We start from the raw sequence: 27,230 nt of genomic DNA on the forward strand, positions 1-27,230 counted from the left end.
TGCGGGAGGGAGAAGGTGAGAGAAAATCCTCCAGGCCCGCTCTTCCTCCCAGGGAAAGGAGATGCTCACGGTGACCTTCTGGGGACAGTGTACTCGCTTTGTTTTCAAATAGAAAGAAGTGACAAATAGGGGCTGCCGAAGTTGATGTGAGGGGAGGTCAGGGTCACCACAGGATGTATTTTGGTCAGGTGGGTCCTTGAAGGGCCCTCAATCCCTAGCTGCTTAGTTAAGCAGGAGGGAATACCAGCCTGGGCTTGCAGACCTGGTTCCCCCCATGCTCAGCACCCACTCCCCTGCCCTCCACCACTATCTTCAATACTCAAGAGTGACAAAGTACAACCATCCTTTTTCTGATGTGGCATTTGATTAAGACACAATTCATAAAGAGAGCTGGACATTTTAACGCAAAGCACTCCGCATATTTATGGATGCGTCCTGAGCAGTGCAAGCCACCCGGCTCGGCTGCTGCTTGTGAGCAGGAGATGCCCTTTAGGGTGCTGATGCAGCTGTTTCCTCTGCAGTCAATTTCCTGGTGAAGGTTCAATAACTTTCCCTGACGATAAAAAAAAAAACTCGGATATTAAACTTGACATAAATACTATTTAAAGTCAAAACAACTTCCTAAATTCCAAAGGCGGGCACAAAAGAGGAGGCAGCATAGGCTAGGTAACGAATTCCTTTTATATGGCTTCGAGGCAATCTTTTAACCAACCTTAGAAATGAGCCGACATGCACTGGAAAGCCACTGTCGGGATTTCAGAAGGTAGCATTTCAGGAAGGCCATGAGAACTGAGACTGTAGAGAAACAAGACAAAGCTCCTGCCCTCTTTCTGGTACCCAGAAGTCCTGCTTTATCCCCGGCTGTGGAGGAGCCTCTATGGGTCATCCGCCCTGAGGGGGAGGAGCTGGAGGTGCCCCTACCGATGGGGTGGGTAGTAAGCTCCCCGGCCTCTGCCTTCCCGTAGCTGTCCATGGGACTCAGGTCTACCCCTCTTCCTCTTCGGCATTCTCTGTGTCGCCTGAGTTTGGGTGAATGCCATGGTGTTACCCTCTGTCTGCATAGTGCACGCTGCCTCTGCAAGGGGCTGCTGCAAGGATTGGGCTCTTCCAGGGCTTTGGAAATTGCACAGGGCGGTGGCTAGCGCGTGTAGTGCCTTTGTGCCAAGTGGTGAAATGAGCGCCACCTGGTGGATCAACTACTAAAAGGCACCCCATGCACTTGGCCAGCCAAGGGAAGGAGGGCAGCCCTGCATCTGCCTGCTGTGCAAGGGGCCCTAGTGCAGGGCATACGGCAGACACATCTCCTGGCATAGCTGTAAAGGCAGTCTTGAGGGCTGAAGCTTCTTATTATACACGATAGGCTCTTTCATGGATTAAAGTGTCTTCTCAAATCTAATTTTTTTTTAAGCCTAGTAAATCACATCCTATTGCTCAGTCTGCAAAGGAGGTCATAAGATCCTATTTTTGATGCAGTCATTCTTATTTCAGTATATAAATGCCACAAAGAGTACCTATTCTTGGTACTTTATTTTATTTTATTTTGTTTACCAGGATATTAATTTGTGGCCTAGGCATTAACATTGAAAACTTGAAATATGTATGAGGTAGTCCAAACCCAAACCCCAACCTGAGTTATTGGTGCTTAATTACTGAGGCAGTTATAGTGCTGTAAATGAGTTCATCTCTGATTGCAGCCGTAACCCATGCAGTTCTCAATTGAAGGAAGGGATGATACAAGGTGGCAATATAACACCACAACATCCATGAGTTGATTTTAATTGGTAAACTGGCAATATATAGTGATAATTGTTTGGTCTGTCCACTGCATTGGAATTTAAGGAAAGTCCATAAAATTACAGGAGCATATAATTGGGGTACTAAACTCATTTTCTTATGTTATCACAGCTGGCATCTTTAGGTTATCGAAAGCCTTTAAACCAGCCATCTTCAAGGAGATGTAATTGTCAATATGGTCTTTATACATTATTCCTGTTAGCACAGAGCTGCAGAGATATAAACAGTCACTAAAATCTGCACAAATTTTCTGTATATAACTTTCTTATTTCAAGTTCATGGAAGATCAGTAAATGTTAATGAGGATTAAAAACCATTTTTTAGATCCTGGTTTCCTCATTAGATGCACAGGGCAATCAACCCATAAAGGATAATTTATTGATACTACAACCTGAATTAGACTTTCAAAATAGTTAATCCATTAGTTCCCGGAAGTTCTGTGATCTTTTTGTGTATAGGTGAACCTACAAGAAAGACTGTTTCTTGAAGTATAAATGATATATCAGAATCAGGAAAAATAAACCCAAATTCTGACATTCTTGGATGAGTAATTATATGTTGTTTTACCTATTTATTCTGGCTGGACAGTCCAAGGACACTTCTAGAAAGGTTTTCACACTCTAATCCCATTCTCCCACCCATCACTACTACATGCTCCTCAAGGAAATTTTTCCCAACAGAAGTAATAGGGTTATCAGAACAAAACAGAACAACAACGCTCCCCCTAACAAGGCATTCTAGAATAGGGGGAGAAAATCCCAAAACATAAAGGAGTATGAAATAGGAAGACCAGATATGAGGAAGGGTAAGATGGCATCAGCCCAGCATCAATGATTATTGAAAGATTCACTACAGGTTTATCTTATGTGAAATCAGTCTTCCTTAGGCCCCACAATCTCTGAGTACAAACGGTACAAACTAAGAGTAATTAATGGTGTATATATCACATTCTCTAATAGTACAGAGTCTCCATCTCTCCTACTTATTTTTGGGAGTCCTCAGGGTATACCTTACCTGTCCTTAAAATGTGACCACTGAGCCTGCATTGATTCCATCCATGCCATCAGCTTCCGCTGGTCACACAGGTAGGAAGGGCCCTGCCACGGGTCCGTAGTGATGCTTCCTTCATTAGGCTGCTGCCTTCTGTTAGCACACTGACCCATTCTGTCTGGAGCATCTGATGCACTGAAACCATACCAAAGTTCATGCCTTCTATGTTTACTCACGTTCTCAGCTGAGAACATGGATCCATGGGAGGCTGAAGTGAGGGATAAATCCAAGGTACAAACTATATGCTGAACTTGGAATCATCTAGACACTGAGGTCCGTGGCCTTAACTTTTATGAGGAAGAGTTCTTGACTCAGAAGGCCTGTTAGTCTCTCATGTAAATAACTACAACTAGCTTGTCTCCCAGACATTTCTGCATCCCAGATGTGGTGCAGCTTGGGTTCCAACTGAAGTCTGTTATATTTACGTATGTAAAATTTGACCTCCAGATTTTTGTCAGCATTGGATGAATCAGTTTCTTCCCAAACTCTGGCTTAAGCTCTGAATCACTGATCACTAGTCTGGTTGGGTATAATCCAACACATTGGGACTCAGCTATCCTTTAACTCAGTGGTCCCCATCCTTTTTGGCACCAGGGACCAGTTTCATGGAAGACAATTTTTCCATGGACCTGGGAGGGCTGGGGGTGTGGGGATGGTTTTGGAATAAAATTGCTCTACCTCATATCATCAGGCATTAGATTCTCATAAGGAGCATGCAACCTAGATCCCTCACATGCGCAGTTCACAATAGGGTTCGCGCTCCTATGAGAATCTAATGCCACTGCTGATCTGACAGGGGGCGGAGCTCAGGTGGTAATGTTTGCACGCCTGCTGCTCACCTCCTGCTGTGTGGCCTGGTACCAGTCCATGGCCTGGGTTAAGGACCCCTGCTTTAACTCATGAAATCTCATGGATAACTGATTCCAGACTTCAAATCACTGCACACTTAAAAACATTTTTTTACAATCACGTTTGTTAAAAAAGTACTGCAGGTAGGAAGAATGACAATATACTTGAACGTAAACATGGTTTGTCATATATATTGGTCAAAACAAAGCATGTATTTACTATTATTTAACTACAATGTTAGAAAACGGCCACTGCACGTACTCCAGCCTGGAACTTCAGTAAACGCTTTTCACTGTCTATGTGCAGGATTATGTTAAGCCCACTACATTTTAATGTTATTGCTGCAGTTATAACAGACATCAGCTACCAATTAGAATAATGTTTTATTTACTGTATATATCAAGAAAAATCCCATTTTAAAATGGTTAAAATGATCTACTATATCTCAGTTACATTGTAATAGGATACTAGCTAATATCTGTCATGATAAAATCTGGAGTAAATCAGTTAAATTCTTAATCTTGATAATTTTAAGATAAAATAACTCTTTGTTCTCAAATTTAAAAACTTCATATTTTAGTATATTTGTGAGCTAACAATAGAAATGCATACCAAATTCCAGGACAATGTTTTCTTTAAGCAAAAAATTAAGCCTGAATGTTGGTGCCTTTAGAAAGTAAACAGCTAGGCCAGGCACAGTGGCTCATGCCTGTAATCCCAGAATTTTGGGAGGCCAAGGCGGGCAGATCACAAGGTCAGGAGTTCGAGACCAACCTGACCAACATGATGAAACCCTGTCTTTACTAAAAATACAAAAATTAGCAGGGCATGGTGATGCGCGCCTGTAATCCCTGCTACTTGGGAGGCTGAAGCAGGAGAATCACTTGAACCTGGGAGGTGGAGGTTGCAGTAAGCCGAGATCGTGCCACTGCATTCCAGCCTGGCTGACAGAGAGCAAGACTCTGTCTCAAAAAAAAAAAAAAAGTAAACAACTATGGATTTTGGCCTGCTATATCTCTGTGCAGCTCTTGCAGTCATATTTAGTCATATGAGTCAAAGCTCATATTATCATCTTTACTGTCTTTCTTCTTGCCTACCCCTACCCTCTTTTAGCAATGATGATAATTATAATAGTAGCAAAAATATAATATAAACATTATATTAGCATTTTAGCAGGAACTGGATATTTTCATAAATAGGATTCCTAAATAATTGAACTTTATTGGCTAACATAAAAAAGGCTTAAATATTTTTGATGGAAAATTTATAAAATTTATATACATTAAAATTTATATGAAATATATAAAATAATTATATATTATCACCGTTTTAAAATTTTCTTAATAACTAACTGCTTCAAATTCTAGAACCATTGGTGCTCTTCGGATTTATTTATTCATTCACTTCTCCATTCATTCATTCATCCATTCAACAAGTATTTATTGAGTGTTACTATGTCCCAAGGACCATAAAAGGCAGAAGAGACATAGCAGTGAATAAAACACAATTAGTGCTGTCTTGATGGAGCTGAGGTTCAAGCTGGTATGCAGGATGTTTTCCTCTGCAACAAATGGGCCCTGACTGCTGTGGTTTTAGTTGTTCTGTCTCCTCCCTCTGCTGTCAGCTGTCACCTCTTGGTGGCACCCTATCTCTCCCTTTTTATCTGGGTTACAATTGCAGGTCTTTCCCCAAAGCATCTCTCTGTGTCAATAATAGACCCTATCCTTGGATGGAGCCTGAGCAGTTCCTATGCTCGCAGTATATGTGCTGCTTCTGGCCCTTGCGAGGAGTTCTTTTATCCCTACTCTCAGTGCTTGGAACAAACATCTTCATTTGCTCCCTTTCATCATTCATGTGCTCATGTTTGGAACAAACATCTTCCTTTGCTCCCTTTCGTCATTCAAGTGCTCAGTTCTAATGATCTGATTCAATTCTTAGGCCCAATGGTCTCTGCACCATATATATGCAAATGGGACTCTTAGAAAAGTATCCATCACCAAGTGATATTACATTCTAATATTGCGGTATAAAACATGATCTTTCTCATGACTGTGGTAGCTTTTCCTGATAATTTTCTGAACTGCCACCTAAATATAAAAAGGCAGGCACCAAAACTTTCAAAAGGAAAGGAAATCAATTTCCCTTTACTCCCGTGTTTTGCTCATTGCTAAAACTGCCTGGTAGGAGTGCAGGGACACAAGCAAGAATTCTGAATTGCACTTAAGGAAATGGTAGTAACTAAGGTGAAAAGGAATATCTAACACTCATTCATAGACTCATCAGATGTTGGAGTTGAAAGGGGATCACTCTGTGCGGTAGTGAAGCATGGTGGTTAAGAACTCCAGTTCTGGGACCAGATTGCTATACCTCTTACAATTGTTTGACCTTGGCCTGGCATCTCCATGCTTCAATTTATTCATCTGTAAAATAGTATGTTTTTCACAGGATTGTGAGGATTAAATGAATTAATGCAGGTAAAATGCTTGGTAGTGTGTCTGGCACACAGCAAGCACTTAGTGTTAGCTATTACTATCTCAATCTCGTCACATATTTTTACAGATGGAAATACGGCCCTTAGCTTTTAACTGAACAGCAAGTTAGAGATAAAACTGATGCCAAAACCAGGTGTCCTGATTCTCACCATATTACAGACTTTTTTCCCTGATATCGTGCTTTCTTAATAAATGGGAAGAAATACTGAATCATGTAAATGATTATAAAATGACTACTCAGTTATATATAAGTCCTTCTTCCCCTCTAAAACAGAAATATACAAATACACCTTGGCCCAGTGCTGGTCCTCCAGCTCCCAATGGGCAGGATTAATTCTCTAGAGGCATGTGATGGAGCTCAGGAGGCCAGGAGAAGTTTAACTGTATGCACTAATAAGGAAACCATTTTCTTCCTTACCTTAAACTTGTCAACTTCAGCTTTTGAACACGTTGCATGGTATGATAGCACCTGATTCAGAAGAAAAAAAAATTTTAATAACTAGACATGACTGTATTTTCTGAAATTCTCCTGGCTTAAAAATAAGCTTTGCTCATGTATATCACCTTGATTTAAAGGTGGACTTTAATGTATGACAAGAAACAACATGTCTAATAACATTCTCTGACGTAATTCACATATTAAAGAATTTTTTATACCGGGATTTTTGTATGGGTAGTTATGTCATCAAAAGGACAATGGCCAGGTGCAGTGCTTCACACCTGTAATCCCAGCATTTGGGAGGGCGAGATGGGCAGATCACTTGAGCCCAGGAATTTGAGACCAGCCTGGGCAACATGGTGAAACCTTGTCTCTGCAAAAAATTCAAAAACTAGCTGGGCACGGTGGTGTGTGCCTTTAGTCCCAGCTATTCAGGGAGGCTGAGATGGGAGGATCACCTGAGCCCAGGAGGTCGAGGCTGCAGTGAACTGAGATCATGCCACTGCACTCCAGCCTGGGCAACAGAGTAAGACCCTATCAAAAAAAAAAAAAAAGAAAAAAAAAGACATGCTGTGGCTCAAAACTATAGTTCCCAAAGGATATGAATACTTGCCCTGTGAAATGCTCTACATGCAAATGAAAAGCTAGAGCACGTGTGTGTGATCTGTAGCAAACACTGTAGGTTGATGACTCAACTTCCATTTCCTCACCTATTCTCATTTGCCTGCTTTTATTATATTAGGAAAGATTATATTGATACATATCTGTGACCCCTTTTGTAAGAGGATTGTACTTCCTTGCCCTATTGACATCAGCATTGGCATGTGACTTCTTTTGGCCAATGGGAAAAGTAACAAATGCCACTTTTGAGTGTGTCTTCAACAGCAATCACATGGTTCTGCCACCTCCTTTTTCCCTCCGCCATGGGAAGGGCATGGCCTGAGAGGGGCTGATCCTTCAGTCTGAGTTCCCAAATAAAGAAGATATACTGAGCAGAACTGCAGCCAACCTGCAGCTGATGACATGTCATGTGAGTGAGAATCAACTTTTGCAATTTATTGACATCATAACTCACTGGTACAGAGGCTTAAAAGTAAAAACCCCAATTCGCAGGCTCCCTGCAGCTGGGGGTGGTCCTATAGGGTGGCTATTATGACACTGCCTTGGTGAATGAATTATAAGTGGGAATGTCGGCGCTGCTTCTTTCTTTTTTTCTTCCTTCGTGGAATACAGCTGTAAAACCTGCAGGTGCAGCAAAATCTGGTGTGTATGAGGTGACAAGCATGGCAGTGAATGCCAGCTTGCTGTGAACAGAACAGAAAGGGAAAGAGAAAGGAGCCTGACCCTGGGCTCCCCTGCCCCAGAATTCTTGTTGTGTGAGACAAATAAATGCACATTGGTGGCATTTTATAAGGCATATTTACAGACATATGCACACTCACACATAAATAGCATATGGATATTATATGTTTTATGCTGCCAGACACATTTTTGTTGTTGTTCTGTTTTTGAGACAGGTCTCACTCTATTGCACAGGCTAGAGTGCAGTAGTGTGATCATAGCTCACTGAAGCCTTGACCTCCTGGGCTCAAGCGATTCTCTCACCTCAGCATCCCAAGTAGCTGCGACCACAGGCATACAGCACTATGCTCAACTAATTTTTATATTGCTTTGTAGAGACAGGGGTCTCATCACGTTTTCGAGGCTGGTCTGAAACTCCTGGGTTCAAGCGATCCTCCCTCCTCAGCCTCCCAAAGTGCTGGGATTATAGGCATGAGCCTTTGCACCCAGCCTACATTCTTAATCTACACAAATATCAAACAAGTAAGTCTGGGAAATGCTAACTCCTTCTTCACCTACCAACCTTAGAGAATCACAGTGCAAATTTGGCTGCAAAAAGTAAAGTAACATGCTTTATTTCATTAAACTTAGTATTTCCCAAATCTAATTAGCCACAGAACTCCCTTTTAGGTAACATTAAACTGGTAACATTCAACCTAATAACCTATTGACCAAGAACTTTGAGAAGCACTGACCTATGGCACATACCATTTGTGTGATACAAGCAAAGCCACAATGGAAGCAGTGTCTCAGGGTGGTTAGAACACAGCCCTCAGAGTCAGGCTGCCACGCCTCCACTTCCGAGCCCTGGGCGCATGGGCAAGTGGTTTAATCTCTTTGGATCTCATTTATAAGGTGGTATAACAAAATACTACACAGGCATCTCCTGCTTAACGTAGAGGCTCCTCCTGAAAACACTAATAAGGAGGCTACTTTTAATTATTTTTAATTGGAAACAAATTACAGTGTATTATAAGATCCGCAGCAACTTCTTAAAACTCAACTAAAGCACAGTAAAATTCATAAGCATATATAAAACAAAAAATACTGTCATGTTATAGTTACTTAAAATGTTACTTTCTGTGGGAGGCTGAGGCGGGCAGATCACCTGAGGTCAGGAGTTCAAGACCAGCCTGGCCAACATGGTGAAACCCCATCACTACAAAAATGCAAAAATTAGCTGGGCATGATGATGGGTGCCTGTAATTCCAGCTACTTGGGAGGCTGGGGCGGGAGAATTGCTTGAACCTGGGAGGCGGAGGTTGTAGTGAGCCAAGATCGTGCCATTGCACTCCAGTCTGGGTGACAGAGTGAGACTTTGTCTCAATAAATAAATAAATAAATAAAAATAATGCTACTTTCTGGTCATAACTAATGTAGTTATTAACAAAAAGTTTCTTTGTGTTAAATAATGCTTTCTCTTCCATTGTAAATATTTTTCTTACTGAGTTTACTTGTTTTTCCATAGTTTTCTCATCCTTTTTTACCTTTTGGAGGGGACTCAGAAAAATGTTGTATTGAGAGAGAAATACGTTCTATGAGGTTTGGCTATTAAAAATATATATTCTACTGGGAAATTTTAATCATGGAAATATTCTATGGAGTGGGCCTGTAATTTACAGAGTTCTTAGGAAGATTAAATGCAATACTACATGTAGAATACGTGGCACACAAATAGCCAACTTATATATATTGTATTAATATTCAATTAAAATTCTACCAAATAAATATTTGGCTGGATATTATGTTATGTCATTATCTTATCTTAAAATATCAATAGGTATTTCAGTGCATAGATGAATTGATTTTGCTCTTTTGTTTCAGTTTTACTGTGGTAAAATTTAATTTGGCTGTCATTTTATTAGAATTTCTTACTGTTTTCAAGTCTATTTCTGCAGATTCACTCTTCAAACTTTACCTTTAAAAAATATCTCACAAAAACTCAAGCTGCAATTCAAAATCTATGCCACCAGGTGGTGCTTAGTCAGGTTTGTTTAAATCAACTCTTCCCACATCCTTTATTAAAAAAAAAAAGCTATTTACTCCACTAAATTGAAACTATTTGAATCAGTGAAGCAGACAATTATTACAGATTAAGACTTTTTGCTCATTTAAAATTACAATAGTTTGTTTTGTTTGTTATTGAGTTGTAGGAGTTCTTTGTATATTTTGGATTCAAGTCCTCTGTCAGACATATGTTTCATAAATATTACCTCCAGTCTATGGCTTGTCTATTAATTTTCTTTTAATGTGTCTTTTAATAAACAGAAGTTTTAAATTTTGATAAAGTGTAATTTGTCAATTATTTAAATTGCTATCGTTTCACATATTATTTCTTTCTTTTTTTTTTTTTGAACAGAGTCTCATTCTATCAGTCAGGCTGGAGTACAGTGGCGTGATTTCAGCTCACTGCGGCCTTGACCTCCCTGGCTCAAGTGATCCTCCCACCTCAGCCTCCCAAGTAGCTAGGATTACAGGAGCACACCACCATGCCCAGCTAATTTTATTTTTTATAGAAACAGGGTTTCACTATGTGGCCCAGGCTGGTCTTGAACTCCTGGATTCAAACAATTCTCCCTCCCAAAGTGTTGTGATTACAGGCATGAGCCACTGTGCTCAATCTCAATATATTTCCTTTCTAAAATTTTTTTACTGCCCCCGAGTTGTGAATATATACCTCATGCTGTCTTCTACAAACTTTATAGTTTTATCTTTTATGTTTAGGTCTATGATACATCTGAAATTAAATGTATGTATAGTTAAAGATTCAGACCTTAATGAAATAAATAAATGTTTTGGTTACTTTTTCATGATTCTTAAATTTCATGGGCCACATCTTAGAGCTAAAGCTTTTTCGGATTGTATCCTGAGATTTTAAGCCTCTACTGGCTAATCTATTAAGTGCATAGGAATTTATTTATTCTACCTAATTAGACCAAGTTAATGATAAGGAAGCTTTTGGTTTACCTTCTGAATCTTCTTGTTTCTGAGAGTTCCTGTTTCCTTTTGTAGGACTCCGAGAACCAGTAGAGGGGGGAGAGAAATGGTCTAGCTAAAAATCTTTCAACTACCTTCTCCCAGAAGAGTACAATCCATGCTAGTGAGCAGGGAGGAATCATCGGCTAATAGGAGTACATTGTTCTGAAGGACTGGGCCCTATTGCTAAACCACAGTCCAGGAAGATGGTAGCATTGTTCCCTCTAAGAATCCCTAGAAAAACCAACAAGCCAGAGGAGTGGATTCCTTAAGATAAGAGACCCTTAAATCTTGCTTAAGAACTCTGATTTTCTTCTTTAAGCAGTTCCTTCTGTTTGGTCCTATAGGATTTTCTGGTATGCATTCAGAAAGATGGTGGTGCTTCAGTTTACCCTCAGTGTTTGCAGGTTTTACACACAGGGCACAGCGAGAACCCAGTAATATTTGTACCTCTTTCATGTATTGTATCAATTTAGCCATCATGCGATTCTGACTGGATGTAAATATACAATCAAGCTAAGTTTTTGCTTAGCTCCCAGCTTCTTGTTGAAAAGCCTGTGACCAAATGTAATTGCCTTGCTAATTTTAACAAGCATCTACACATGCTATTGTGGTCACATAGGACTTTTCCCCATCACTTATAGTCACTGGCCATGTCCCATTCACTCCTCAATATGCCTCAGTTTTGGTTCTGCCCCCACCTCTCCACTGAAACAGCCCGTGTCAAGGCTTTCAATTTCTTGCTGACAAATCCATTGATGAATCTGCAATTGCCTTTTGCAGCAGTATTAAATTTGGGAGAGCACTCGCTTCTATTTTGAAAAGTCTCCTTTCTGGGCTTCCATGACACCACATTATTTTGGTTTTCATCCTATTTCTTTTTTTTTGGCCCCTCATCCTCTACCTTAACTGTAAATGTGGAAGCTTCTAGGTTCAGTCTCTTCTTCAGTGATGCCATACACTCTCATGGCTTTATACACCATCTCTGTGTTGGTAACTTTCAAATCTCTTTGAGTTTTGCACTCACATATTCGTCTGCCTACATTACTAACTTCCAACTTGGTCAATTCACTGGCTTCTCAAATTTAACACGTCTAAATATACATGCAGATTTTCCCATATGTGATAGACAGAATAATGCTCCCCCACAAGATGTCCATGTCCTGATCACTGGAATCTGCGAATATGATATGTCACAAGGAGGAACTGAGGTTGCAGATGGAATTAAGGTTGCTAATCTTGTCACCTTGAGATGGATTATCTCGGATTATCTGGCTTTGCTTCATGTAATCACAGGGGTCCTTATAAGTGAAAGAAGGAGGCAGGAGAATGAGAGTGATGATATGTAAGAAAGACTTGACTAGCCATTGCTAACTTTGAAATGGAAGCAGCCACGAGCCACAGAATGCAGGTAGGTTTTCTATGGAAAAGGCAAGGAAATGGATTGTCCCCTAGAGTCTCCAGAAGAATGCAGCCTTACATACATCTTGAATTTTGCCCAGTAAGACCCATTTCAGACATCTGACCTGCAGGATTGTAAGATAATAAGTATGCATTGTTTTAATCCACTAAGACCATGGTAATTAGTTACAGCAGCCACAGGAAACTAATATACCACACAAACCCATTTCTCTCTCAGTCTTCCCCAGCTCTGTAAGTGCCACTCCATCCAATCAATTAGTATCAACCGGATACTAATCCAATCTCCTTGGTACACATCAGCCAGAGTGATCTTTAAAAAGTAGAAATCAAATCATGCCATCTCCCAGCTGAAAAGTCACCAGTGGCTTCCCACTGCACTTTTGCTGTATTTCCTTCAATGGCATCCACAGATTGGTCACAGACCTAAGGTTCATGAGGTTAGGTCCAAAGCCTGGATGGTGACTGGACAGGTCCTGCACCATCTGGCTGTTGGTACGTTCTCAAACTAAACTTCATGCTGCCTGTGGTCCGTCTTCTACACACTTGGCCACACTCATTTTTGTTCATTTATACACCAAGCGCTTTTCTACCTCGGAGCTTCCCTGTCCTCATCACCTCATTGGTATCATCTTCTGAAATTAAGTTAAATGTCACCCCTTCAATGAATTATTCCCTGACCACCATGAGAAATCAGCCCTTGTTAACTCCATTATTCTCTGAGTTAACAGGCTGTTTCCTTCATGCCACTCACACAATTGGAGTTACCTGTTATCTTATTCATCACCTGCCTCCCCCACTAGACTGTAAGCACTTTGAAGGCAAGGACTGGTCTAGTTTTGGTCATGAAGGTATATCCTATCCCTGGCAGTATGGTTGATACTTAGTTGGCACTTAGTAAATATTTAATGAATCAAGGAATAAAAAATGAAACGATCTTTAAAAAGTGTCTCCACTTCCCATATGTCTTACTCTTTGTATTATTAGTGGCCTGAATTAGTGAATTTTTTTCAATGAAATCATGATATGCCTTATATATGAGCATAAAGTAAGCAGTGTAGGTAGGATAACCAGTTTTAGCAAATAAAAATAGAGGACACCCACAGTTAAACTTGAATTTCAGATCAGCAATAAATATTTTCACTATTTGTGTCATATGCATACTTAAAATTGATTTATGGTTTATCTGAAATTCAAACTTACTTAAGTGTCCTGTATTTTATCTGGCAGCCCTCCTTCTACATGCCCCAAATTAAGAAGGCTAGAAACAAATCTGGAAAATGCTAAGCTATATGCCAAAATACTATGTTTCTCCTTTCACCCCCACCTCACAACATCTCCCAATGACATTTCTTCCAAAATATTCTATCAGTCAAGCTTACCAAATGCCTCAAGTCTGAAATATTTTCAGCAATGCAACTATTATGAGGGGAATCATGCCCTCCAATCCCCACCAATTCATTTATTGAATTTCTAATTCCTAGGACATCAGAATATGACTGTATTTGGAGACAGGGCCTTTGAAGAGGTACTTAAGGTAAAATGAGGTCATGTGGGTGTGTCCTAATCCAATACAACTGGGGTCCTTATAAAAAGAGAAGTTCGGAATATAAATAACAGAAATAGAAGACCATGTGAGGACACAGAGAGAAGGTGGCCATCCGCAAGCCAGAAAGATAGCCCTCACCAGAACCTGACCATGTTGGCACCCTGATATGGTTTGGCTGCGTCCCCAGCCAAATCTCATCTTGAATTGTGTTCCCATAATCTCCATATGTCATGGTAGGAACCTGGTGGGAGGTAACTGAAGCATGGGGGGGCAGTTACCCTTACCCTCATGCTGTTCTCATGATAGTGAGTGAGTCCTCATGAGATCTAATGGTTTTATAAGTGGCTTTTCCCCCTTTTGCTCAGCACTTCTTGTACCATGTGAAGGACATGTTTGCTTCCCCTTCTGCTGATGGTAAGTTTCCTGAAGCCTCTCCAGCCATGCTGAACTGTGAGTCAATTAAACCTCTTTCCTTTATAAATTACCCAGTCTTGGGTATGCCTTTACTAGCAGAGTAAGAAGGAACTGATACACACCCTGATTGTGAACTTCTAGCCTCCAGAACTGTAAGAAAATAAGTATTTGTTGTTTCAGCGACCCAGTCTGTGGCATTTTGTTATGTTATGGCAGCCCAAGCAAGTTTATACAGTCACATAACCTCATTAACCTAAGACCTGTCACAAATCTATGGAGGCCATTGAAGGAAATATAAAAAAAGTAATTTTTAATTACTTTTAGCATAGTCAGTCTTCAAAAGAGAATCATTACTGTTTTATATACATAAATAATATATGGCACAGATAATGACTAAAAATCAGGCAAATTTCTATAGTTGAGAATAAATCTTAACAAATTACAGAATCATATTATTTAAAACTACTATTGTCCTACCTTCCTGGATAAGTTAGTTTCCTCCACAATTCCAAACTATATATTTCATAGCAAGTATCTAGGTTCATCATACATTTTTGAATAATAATACCTTTGATCAAGTAAAAAAGCTTTAATTGAACGCATTATAATAGTTTTGAAGAAAGAGGCATTTGTAAGACATTGTTTTATAAATATACTATCATTCTCTATGAGAAACGTTGTTAGGTTATGAGAATATTACTATAACATACATATCAGTTAATTTTTTCGACAGCTAAATAAAGTTTGTGTAAAGCATACATACAAAAGTAAACAGTTAATCCATAGAACACTTGATAAGCATTAAACTTTCACAAGAAAATTTCTGATAGATGGATTTATCTTTTGTGTTGGTATTAATTGAGAAAATATTCTTGACTCGGTTTTGTTGGTGAGCTCTGACTTAAGAAATTTTTATAGTTTCTAAAATAAATCACTATTTGCAAAACCGTACCAACTTTAACTTTTGGATTGAACTTGCTTCCAGCAAAACAACAACAAAAAAGCAGATAAGGCAATTATCAGACCCGTGAAAGAGAGAGGAAAGAAGTCACGTTTTTGTGTTGCATTTACACAGCAGGAAAAGACAATTAACTATATTTCAAAAGAAAAACAATGGGCAGAGCTATTAGATAGGACCACTGGATCACGCCTTGCCATTCTCTACATGCAGTTCAGGACCAGAACCAAATGCTTGTCTTGCAGCCCCCAGAACTGTCTCTGAGTAGCTGGAAGACAGATCTCTTGCACTAATTGTCTTGAATGTTAATTTGTTGTGGATTTGGGCAGCCATTTGCTCCTGAAATGAGATATGGACCATTATACCAGCAGAAAGGAACACAAATGTAAAGAAGCACTTAAGAGCGAGGAGGAACAAAGACCCCACTGAGGATCCAGACTGAGTGTCTCGGGCACAAAAGGGCTGCATGAATACGTTTATTGCTCTGCTGGCAAAGTGGCACTTGGTAAAGGCTGGATGGCCGACTTAAGCTAAGCTGATCTGAAGTAAAATCCCAAATAATTTATATTGATGAGTTCCAAATAAATAAAGAAGCTTTGCTCTCAGCAGTAGTCCTTAAACGAAGAAAGATGACAAACCACAAGGAATGAAAAGCCAATTTATTTGGAATAACCCGACAGAAGTGTCATCTAACTATGTGAAGAACCATACTCCAGGATTTCTTAACAAGATGATGACAGTATTCAAAGACATGGCAACTGAACAGACGCGTTGAAACTGAGAAATCATCAATTTTTATTGTCAAGTATTTAAGACACTGCCTGCTATATAATAGAATGAAATGTTCAAAAGGTACTTCAGATAACTGTGTCTGCTGAGTGATCTGTTATCATGACCTTCAGAATCGATCATAAAAAATATTTTTAAAAAATCTAAGAAAGACTCATTTTTTAAAATTGAAAGTAGGATAAAAGATACCTGCCAAACATGGGGTAATAATAAAATACAGGCATACCTCAGAGATATTGAGAGTTTGGTTCCTGACCACCTCAATAAAGTGAATGTAGCATTAAAGTGAGTCACACACGTTTTTTGGTTTCCCAGTGCATATAAAAGTTACATTTACACTATGCTGTAGCCTATTAAGTGTGTAATAGCATATCTAAAAAACAATGCACATACCTTAATTTAAAAATACATTATTGCTAGAAATGCTAACGATCATCTGAGCCTTCAGCAAGAAGTAATATTTTTGCTGGTGGAGGGTCTTGCCTGAATGTTGAAGGCTGCTGATAGATCAGTGTGGTGGTTGCTGAAGCTATGGCAATTTCATAAAATAAGACAATGAGGTTTGCACATCAATTAACTCTTCTTTTCATGAAATATTTCTCTGTAGCATACAATGCTGCTTGATAGCGTTTTACCCACAGTAGAACTTCTTTCAGAATTGGAGTCAGTCCTCTCAATTCCTGCCACTGTTTTGTCAACTAAATTTATGTAATACTCCAAATCTTTTGTTTTCATGTCAATAATGTTCACAGCATATTCACCAAGTGTATATTCCATCTCAGGAAACCACTTTCTTTGCTCATCTATGAGAAGCAACTCCTTATCTGTTCAAGTTTTACCACGAGACTGCAACAATTAAGTCACATATTCAGGTTCCACTTCTAATTCTAGTTCTCTTGCTATTTCCACCACATCTGCAGTTACTTCCTCCACTGAAGTCTTAAACCCTTTAAATTCAGACATGAGGGTTAGAGTCAACTTCTTCCAAACTCCTGTTAATGTTGATATTTTGACCTCCTCCAGCGAATCATAAATGTTCTTAATGGCATTTAGAATGGTGAATCCTTTCTAGAAGATTTTCAATTTATTTTACCCAGATCCGTTGCTGGAATCACTATCTATGGCAGTCATAGCCTTACAAAATGTATTTCTTAAATCATAAGACTTGCAAATAGAAATTACTCTTTGTGGGCTGCAGAATGAATGCTGTATTAGCAGGCATGAAAACAACATTAATATCCTTGTACAGCTCCACCAGAGTGTTTGGGTGACTAGGTGCATTGTCAATTAGCAGTAATATTTTGAAAGGAATCTTTTTGTCTGAGCAGTAGGTCTCAATGGGAGGCTTAAAACATTTAGCAAACCATGCTGTTTACTGAGGTGCTGTCATCAAGACTTTGCTGTTCCATTTATACAGTACAGGCAGAGTAGATTTAGCATAATTCTTTTAATTTTTATTTTTTAGAGAGGGAATCTCACTCTGTCACCCAAGCTGGTCTCGAACTCCTGACCTCAAGTGATCCTCCCACCTCAGCCTCCCAAGTAGGTGGGACTACAGGTGTACACCACCGCTTCTGGCTTGATTTAGCATAATTCTTAAGGGCCCGAGGATTTTCAAAATGGTAAATAAGCACTGGCTTCAATTTAAAATCACCAGCTACTTACCATAGCCCCTAACAAGAGAGTCAGCCCATGCTTTGAAGCTTTGAAGACATTGACTTCTCTCTAGTTATGAAATTCCTAGATGGCATCTTCTTCCAGTAGAAAGCTGTTTCGTCTGCATTGAAAATCTGTTGTCTAGTGTAACAACCTTTATCAATGATCTTAGCTAGATGTTCTGGATAACTTGCTACAGCTTCTACATCAGTACTTGCTGCTTCATCTCACACTTTTATGTTTTGGAGATGGCTTCTTCCCTTAAAGTTCATGAACCTCTGCTAGCTTCAAACTTTTCTTCTGCAACTTCTTCATCTCTCTCAGTCTTCATAGATTTAAAGAGAATTAGGGCCTCAATCTGGATTAGGCTTTGGCTTAAGAGAATGTTGTGGCTCATTTGATCTTTTCTTCAGACCACTAAAACTTTCTCCATATCAGCAAACAGGCTGTTTCACTTTCTTATTATTCATATGTTCACTGGAACAGCATTTTTAATTTCCTTCAAAAACTTTTCCTTTGCATTTACAACTTGGTTGTTTGGCATAAGAGGCCTAGCTTTCAGCCTATCTCACCTTTTGACATGTCTTTCTCACTAAGCTTAATCATGCCTAACTTATGATTAAAACTGAGAGATGTGCAACTCTTCCTTTCATTGGAACACTTAGAGGTCATTGTAGGGTTATTACTTGGCCTAATTTCCATATTGTTGTGTTTTAGAAAATAGAGAGGCCCAAGGAAAGGGAGAGACATGGGGAAGAGCTGGTCAGCAGAGCAGTCAAAACACAAAACATTTATCAATTAAGTTTGCCGCCTTATATGGGCACAGTTCATAGTGCCCCAAAGGATTACAATAGTAACATTAAAAATCACTGATCACAGATCATTGTAACAGATATAATAATAAGTATAAAATGTTGTAAGAATTACCAAAATGTGACACAAAAACACAAACACTGCAGCAAAAATGTTGCCAATAGAGTTTGCGGTCAATTTGAGACCTTGCCCATCTTGGCTGAATTCTCTATTTTTTTTTTTTTTTTGAGACAGTCTTGCTCTGTTCCCCAGGCTGGAGTGTAGTGGCTTGATCTCAGTTCACTACGATCTCCATCTCCTGGGTTCAAGAGATTCTCCTGACTCAGCCTCCAAGTAGCTGGGACTACAGGTGCGTGCCACCACACCCAACTGACTTTTGTATTTTTAGTAGACAAGGGGTTTCACCATGTTGGCCAGGCTGGTCTTGAACTTCTGACCTCAGGTGATCTGCCCGCCTCCACCTCCCAAAGTGCTGGGATTACAAGTGTGAGCCACCATGTCTGGCTGAATTCTCTTTTAATTAAACTTCTTGACCAAAGAGATATGCTGTTTTTGCATTTTGTTTTATTCAAAGGTAAGAAGTCAACTCTCCAGTGGTTTGAATGGGTCCTTAACTTGGGATGAGAAATTCATTCATCATTTTTTCACCCAAATCAAAGGTTTAATGTAATCATTCTATGTCATTACCCAGATTAAAATGTTAATTTTAGTAACCACACTTTAAATCTCAATCTAATTTTTAAATGCAAGCCATTAAGAGGCATTCATAAGGCTAAATATTATTCATTAGCTAGTACATAATGACAACACTGATATTCATTTGGCAGTTTCCCAAACTATCTTTCCCTCTAAATATTGGTACCTGTGCCCTTGCCAGAGGATGACATATTTTGAATTATAAAAATCTTGAAATTTAACAGGTACTTTGCAACTACATCCAAATTATTATCTGGTGAATTAAGATGACCACACATTCTTTGACACTATTTCTATGAGAGGTGGGGTCTATGTCCCTTCCCTTTGACTCTATGTGCGGTTTGTGTTTAAACCATTAAGTTGCTAAAAAGTGGTTAAAAAGCAATAGATAAACAAAACATTATCAACATTCAACTGGGACTTGCCACCCTATGCCTTCCAAAGATTTCTGTAATCAGGTGTCAACTGAAGCTTCCTTGTCTTTCAAAATCTAGGTAAGATCAACCTGAACCCCTAAACTCATGAAATACTATGGAAATTCAAAGACTTTTTCAAAATATCTACAAATCCTTGGCAGGTTTATATTCTCACCTTGGCCTTTGAGTTCTTATGTATTCTTGTGCTGTATCTGTTATATAATCATCACACTAAATGTGAAATTCATCTCCCTCCTCAATTTCCACACCAAAAAAAAAAATCCACTCACATCAAGCATTCATAAATTCAGTATAGTGTGAAGAAGTTTTTCTTTTTTTCTTGCTTCCTTTCCTCTTCCCTTCTTCCCTGCTTCCTTCCTTTTTTTTCTCTCTTTCTCTCCATTTCTTTTCTTTCTTTCCTTCCTCCATCTTTCCCTTCCTTCTTTCTCTATCTCTCCCCTCCCCACTTTCTTTCTGAAAAGACAAATTATGAAGTTACATCAAAATAAACAAACAAACAAACAAGCACCCTCTCATGAAGTATCAGCTCCACCATTCTCAAAACAGATTTTGCCCCTGCCACCAATGGGGCATTTCACTGACTGTTAATCTCCTACAGTCTCCGCCTTTATTCATATTTCTGGCTTCTCTCCAATGTAACTTTTTGTTTTTCTCTTTTCCCCTCTCCCTATATTCAAACGTATAGTAACACAATTCTCTCCATTTCTCATACAGAATCATTTCCCACATCCTCTGATTACTAGAGGCAGTCAATATTCATTCCCTCATAATCTGTACAATATCAAGAGGGCTTGTCAAGGATTTTCCCATAGAACTCCTTCCTTAGTCTTAGTGAAGAATGCTGGGGCCTATGGTTAGATAACATTTCATTCACCTTGTTATACTTTAGAAGTTCTCATATGTGTCTTAAGTTACTTATTAGCTCAGTGGTTAGATTCTAGTCTTGTCCATGTTTTTGAGGTGTTTTTTTTTCCCCTGGAATTTGGACTGATTTCTAAATTCTTCCTGGGCAACAAGTACCCAAACTAACACTTTCACATTTGTCTTCTATTTTTTCTGTTAAGCTCATTAAAATTACTACTACCTTTTTTCCTGAGGCCCTGCAAGCTAAAGCTTATTCCTTGCAATATAGGCAAGAAAAATGAGTCAGATTGCCACTGCCTTCCTCTTCTGTAACTAAAGATGCTTTAAGTCTAACATCTGGATAGATTTTGCCCAAAATTAACCTTTGTTTTTATTCTGTTTCCACAAAAATGCCTCTTATTGAAAATCTGTTTGGCTTTGTATTTCAGACAATAGGGTACTGGTTTTCCAGCCTATTCACTTAGATTTCAAATGGCATTGATCTCTTCCTATAAGCATTGTTAAACTGGGGTTAAGCATTTTATTAATTATCACTAGGTGCTATTTCATTTAAAAAAATTATTTGTTATATTCAACAGGTATTCAGATGGGTAAAGTTTATATCTTCCAGGCTACCAAAGTTCCAGACAAACATGATAATTGACTCAAGGGTTCCAGCCTGTGCCACTGCAGGAAGGACTGAGTCCCTATAAATCATTAGATAAGGTAGTGAGAGATCTCTATGCCTCCAGAGCAGATAGAGATGACAGCTCCTGTTCAGGATGAAGCAGTTACAGAAGATGAAACCTCTGTCCCTCTACAACCTTTTAGGATTAAGGAAGAGTGCATAGTCTTTGAGGAGAGATGAAAAAGGAATTCAGCAGGACTTGTTTCACAAGATACAGACCACAAAGACTGCTGATAAAACAGGATGTGGTAAAGAAGTCTGCCAAAACCTGCCAAAACCAAGATGGCTATGAAAACAACCTCTGGTCATCCTCACTGCTCATTATACACTAATTATAATACATTAGCATACTAATGGAAACTCCAACATCATGACAGTTTACAATTACAGTTACAAATGCCATGGCATTGTCCTGAAGTTACCCTATATGATCTAAATGGGAGAGGAACCCTCAATTCTGGGAACTCTCAGCTGCTTTCCCAGAAAACTCATGAATAATCTACTCCTCGTTTAGCACATAATCAAAAAATAACCATAAGTATAGTCAGTCAAGCAGCCCATGCTGCTATCTGCCTATGGGGTAGCCATCCTTTTACTCCTTTAGTTAATAAAGTTGCTTTCACTTTACTCTGTCACTTTACTGCTGGCTTTCACTTTACTCTGTCACTTTACACTTTATTGCTGGCTCTTGAATTCTTTCCTGCACAAGCCAAGAACCCATGTGACCTCCCAAGCTGAGTTCCAATTTTGAGGTTTGCCCTGTGACATCTTTGGCTTATGAAAGCAATCTGATTAAGATCCAGCTTAAAATTATAATCATGTAAGTCAACTCTACTATATAGTTTTGCGCACAGAAATCAGAATTCATGCTGTGAATTGCCCTAGGCTTGCAGTCTGAACTTGTTGTCTCCCCTATTTGCAGGGGTAAGTGGTAGGACTTAATCTGTTTATACAGATTAACTGCTGTATAGATTACCTACAGCAATTCTTAAGACAGGCCATTTCCTTTCATTTAGTAAAACTCTGTTTTCTTAATTTGTCAATGCTTAGTATGCCAACATTGGGGGACCAGTATAGTTTGGTCTTTGAGCATAGGGGCTTTGTGTCAGACTGCTGAGCTCACAATCCTGGCTTCACTAGACCTGTAACCTTGGCCTAATTATATAACCTATGTCTCAGTTTCCTCATCAGTAAAAGGTGAGAAATATATGCACTTTTCAATCATATTTCACTGGCCAGAGGAAGTTACAGCACTCCACCTGATTTCAAGGAAGTGAGACAGTGTAATATGATCATGGACTCAGATGGGAGAGAACCAGAAAAAACTGATGATGAGCACTGATGGTTACCACAATGGGTTGGGCAATCAAATAGCAAGTTACATTAGAATAGCGTTTAAAATCAGAGCAAATGAGTCCAATGTATGAACTCTAGTATATACATTTGTGGTTTATTTGACTTTTGCTTACTTCCTGATTCTCTTCTGTGTTTCAGGGTTGTGTTTGATAGATATGATCTCCAAATAAGTGAGATTATAGTATATGTTTATTAAATATTGTTTATATTTAACATACATAGTACATAGAGTATATGACCATTAAATACTATTGCTTTGACTATATTTTGTTACCTATAGAAGAAAATAATTATAAGTTAAGGAAAACGATTGGCTTATTTTTGTTCTATAACTTTTGGAAAGTGCTTAGTTATTAATTTCAATCATTTCAATGTCCCTAAGGTGAAAGAAACAGCCTATTTCTTTGGAAAACGTTGCATGTGATAATGAGTCTTCTGATTTTTCTAAGCTTTTAGTATTCTCCTATAAAGGATCTCAGGCATTAACACTTAAAAAGGTTTTAATGATTAATTCTTACTGAGATTAAATATGGCTCTATACATATGCATATTGGACTATAATTTATAACCATTTCAAAATAAGTGTTCCATTCCCACAATTGCATTACTCCTCTCACTCTGTTTTAAAGTGAGGCTGTTTTTCTTAATCATATAGGTTATTAAATGTATTAATGTTTCACAAATGCTTTTCTAATGAACTACTTGCTTATTTGTTTTTCTCATTAATAAGAACAGAGAAGAATACAGCATTCTTCGGGGATAATTGAGTAACTTGAATTGGTTATTGCTGTTTCTGAAACAACTATAGTATGTGCCAAAGTGTTTTCAAATCTGTAATTTATATAACTAGAACTTTTAGTAGTCTGATTTCACTTAAGACCATACTTCTGAGTAGCATGTTATTAAATATTTATATATACTGATTTTCCATTCCTCTCCCCCCATCGTTTTTGCATAATCAAAGGATTACCATTATGATTTGAGAGAGAGATACATTGCTTATTTGCACTGGTTATGCAGGAACACCATGGAGCATTTTATGTTTGAAACAGCACGGCTCTGCTGGGAGCTGCTTCTGAAGTAAAAGGAGTAAGGAGAGACCAGGCCTAGTTCAGGCCACTGTCAAACTCACTAGGGCCACAGGAGTGACTGGTCACCATGGATGAAATAAAAATGCAAAGGGCAATTTCCAATCTGTCTGGGCCAAGGTTGGTGGCCATGGAGATCAGATTAGATTTGAGTAAACCAGGGAATCACATCAATGCAGTCTGGGATGTACCGATGAATGAACCATTCATTCAATCAAGACATATCCACTGAAGACTTAATTTGTGCCTAGAACTGTGCAGTCACTAAACAGGCAAACATACAAGTTGGAATAATTGCTACAAAGTCAAGTAGCAAAATGCTGAAAGAAACCATGGGAGGAGGTGGGAAGAATGGTGGGGAGTGGCAGGGAAGTTGGTTAGGGATGACCTCTTTGAGGACATGATACTTAAGCTGAGACCTGGAAAATGATAAAGAACCGGCCAGCCAAGGGGTAGGGGAAGAGCTCTGGGCAGAGGGAGCGGTCACCTTTGTGTGGTGTCAGGGTGTGTGAGTGGGCAGAGGAGACAGGAGAGCTGGGCACAGACCCAGTCATGCAGGGCCTTTCAGGCAGATAAAGACTTCATTAGAGTCCATGGGAAGCCATCCAGGGTTTCAGGCGAGAGGCTGACATTGTCTCATTAGTTTTCCAGTCATTATGACCTTGGAAGGCCCTAATGTGCCCCTCCTCAATGATACCCCACCCCAGAAGTGACCACCATTCTGACTTTTGTGGCATTCATTCCCTTGGGGTAGTATATAGTTTTGCCTGTTCTTGAACTTACATAAATGGATTCATGTTACATGTAGAACATGGCCCTGGTTGTGTAGAGGGTGGATTGGCGGTGGGCAAGAGTGGATGTGGGAGGGATAACAGTGGCTGGACGAGAATGGTGGATGGGAGATGTCGATTTGTGGAGACAATGCACAGGGATCTGCAAAAAAAAAAAAAAAGAGCTCCACTCAGGGAGGAAAGGACCAGAGCCACAGAAGCACTCGGTCCTGGGTCCGGCTCCCTGAAGGAGGGAGCCATACACCAGAGACCATCAAAAAGGGGGAGGAAAGGGCATGTGAGGCCACATACAAGCAAACTGGAACCCAAAACAAGGAAGGCTGCTTCCCTCTACTTGTGAGTACCTGGAGCTCCATCACTCACACTGTGGCAGTACAGGGATCAGGCACACTGACTTGCTCCGGTGTCTAGTCAGTAGAAGGATGGGGAGGGACTGGACCACTTTGGTTCACGGCCATCTGAAGCTGCAGATAGTGAATTTCATTATGAATCTGAGGCAGGAATGGGCACCAGTATTGGGAAACACAATGCCTTTAAAGATTTCTCAGTCAACAAATATTTACTGAGTTATCAGCTATGTTTTAGGAACTATTGTAGGTGCTAGGGATACATCAGTCAAAAAAAGAGACAAAAATCTCTGCCAGTATGGGGCTTATGATCTAGAGTGGAGAAAGTCGAGTGAAATAAGTAAAAGGTAGTGTGTCAAGTGATGATGAGTGCTATGGGGAAAAACAAGGCAGGGAAGGGAGATTAGCATGTTGGGGGCAGGAAAGGGTGCACGGCAGATTTAAATAAGACTGTCTGGGAAGGTGGCACTGAATAGTACAAATAAAACCTGAAGTTGCAGAGAGAACAAGCCATGTGGATATCAGGATGAGAGGGTGTAGGGTACAAATGCAAAGGTCCTATGGCACAAATGTGTCCAGCTTGTTTAAGGAAAAGCAAAGAGGCCAGTGGGACAGAGTGAGGAAAGCGAGAATAACAGGAGGTCATAGAGGGACCAGGGATTAGATCACAGAAGATTTGGAAACCATCGTAATTTGGCCTTTTGTTAAAACAAGTAAGTGTAGGCACTTGGTGGGGATAAAAACAAATTTCCCAGAGGCAGGCTCATAGAATTGGGCCCAGCATACTTGCTAAATTAAGGAGCCATTTTCCTCCTTTTCAAAGAGATAAAAGCAGCTTTCCCCTCATCTCTGTCAAGCGCGGGGGCTGCTGTCAGCCCCACAGACCCACATGAGCCAGATCTTTTTCTTTGGGTGAATCTAATTCCTTGGCAATCTGGGTGTGATTCCCACCCCTACCCCCACACCACTCCCCCCAACATACCCCACAAACGAATATCTGCTGTTTGTTAATTGGTGTCTGGTTTGTTTGTTTGTTTGTTTGTTTTTGAGACAGAGTCTCGCACTGTTGCCCAGGCTGGAGTGCAATGTCGCGATCTCGGCTCACTGCAACCTCTGCCTCCCAGATTCAAGCGATTCTCCTGCCTCAGTCTCCCGAGTAGCTGGGATTACAGGTGCCCGCCACCACGCCCAGCTGATTTTTTGTGTTTTTAGTAGAGACGAGGTTTCACTATGTTGACCAGGCTGGTCTTGAACTCCTGACCTCGTGATCCGCCTGCCTCGGCCTCCCAAAGTGCTGGGATTACAGGCATGAGCCACTGCACCCAGCCGGTGTCTGGTTTTTAAAATGGGATTTTAACCTTTTTTCTTATTTCATTCTACAGGATGAATTTAATCACTTACAGGAAGTTGAATGTGAGGTTGGGAGATGGGTCTGATGGGGCCAAATTTGGAGTTTCTGGACAATGGGAGGAGTATTTAGGGTGGGACACACTTTTGGAAATAGATATATAAAAATAGAGGGTTTGAAAACTTCCTTACATTCATCACCTGGTGATGTCTGATGACAGGAACGGGAAGGGGCTACAATAGGTAAATGTTTCTCCAGTCTCTGCTCTGGGCCCAACACCTGAGCCAATGTTCTGATTGACTCCTGTTTGCTTCCATTCCAAGAGCAGGTGTTTTTGCTAGAAAGTGTTGATTACCTGCTTCAGCTTAACTGCCACAGAGTTTATCAATATATGTGATGTACACATTTAGGGCATGGAGAAGGGGGTGGGGGCTTTTATGCTCTTTGTTTTTAGGTGCTAGTCAAAGACCTTCTGAAATGCCTTCTTGGGTGCCTAAAGTCAGGCCTCTCCTCTCCACTGGGCAGGGAATTGAAGATAACCCCAAGTAGATTTTGTTTTATCCTTTATTGATATATGATAATTTACATATTTATGGGGTACATGTGTTTGTTACATGCAAAGAATGTATAATGATCAAATCAGGGAAATTGGGCTATCCACCACCCTCAGTGTTTATTATTTTTATGTGTTGAGAAATGTGGATCCCACCTCCCTAAGACTCTGCATCATCAAATACTTTCAGGTGGTTAGGGAGGGCCACGTGAAGCAAAAGTCTCCCAAGTTGTCCCTTGGGATTGTAGATAATTATTACTATTATTTTGTTTAAACCCCTGATATACATATATATATATTTGCTTTAAGATTTTAGCTACAGTAAGTCTTTTTGGAAAGACCTGTGACTTTAAGGCCATAATGAAGGCAGGTGCTGGGATGGAGACACTCAGAGCAGGAGCCTGGTTAGTGTCTTTGTGACACTCAGATGACTGATTTGTGACAGTTGGTCTGGGCCCCAAGCTTTGAAGGGCTCCACTCTGTCTCTTCTATCCCCTGGAAAGAAAAGTCCATGGATTTCTGGGAAGATGTCATTCAGATTATA

General features: G+C 39.8%; 1 protein-coding gene across 3 annotated transcripts in view; it reads right to left on the minus strand.

Annotated features, from left to right (window-relative positions):
- PDE11A (phosphodiesterase 11A) overlaps positions 1 to 27,230 on the minus strand; it is a 428,560-nt gene that overhangs the window by 135,512 nt on the left and 265,818 nt on the right. For all 3 annotated transcript variants that reach the window (XM_003253771.4, XM_030803549.1, XM_030803550.1), the window contains one exon: positions 6,604 to 6,654. In XM_003253771.4, coding sequence (XP_003253819.2) covers positions 6,604 to 6,654 — 51 coding nt within the window. The remainder of the gene's footprint in view (positions 1 to 6,603; positions 6,655 to 27,230) is intronic.

Source organism: Nomascus leucogenys, chromosome 22a (genome assembly GCF_006542625.1).
Source record: "Nomascus leucogenys isolate Asia chromosome 22a, Asia_NLE_v1, whole genome shotgun sequence".
Classification (NCBI taxonomy): Eukaryota; Metazoa; Chordata; class Mammalia; order Primates; family Hylobatidae; genus Nomascus; species Nomascus leucogenys.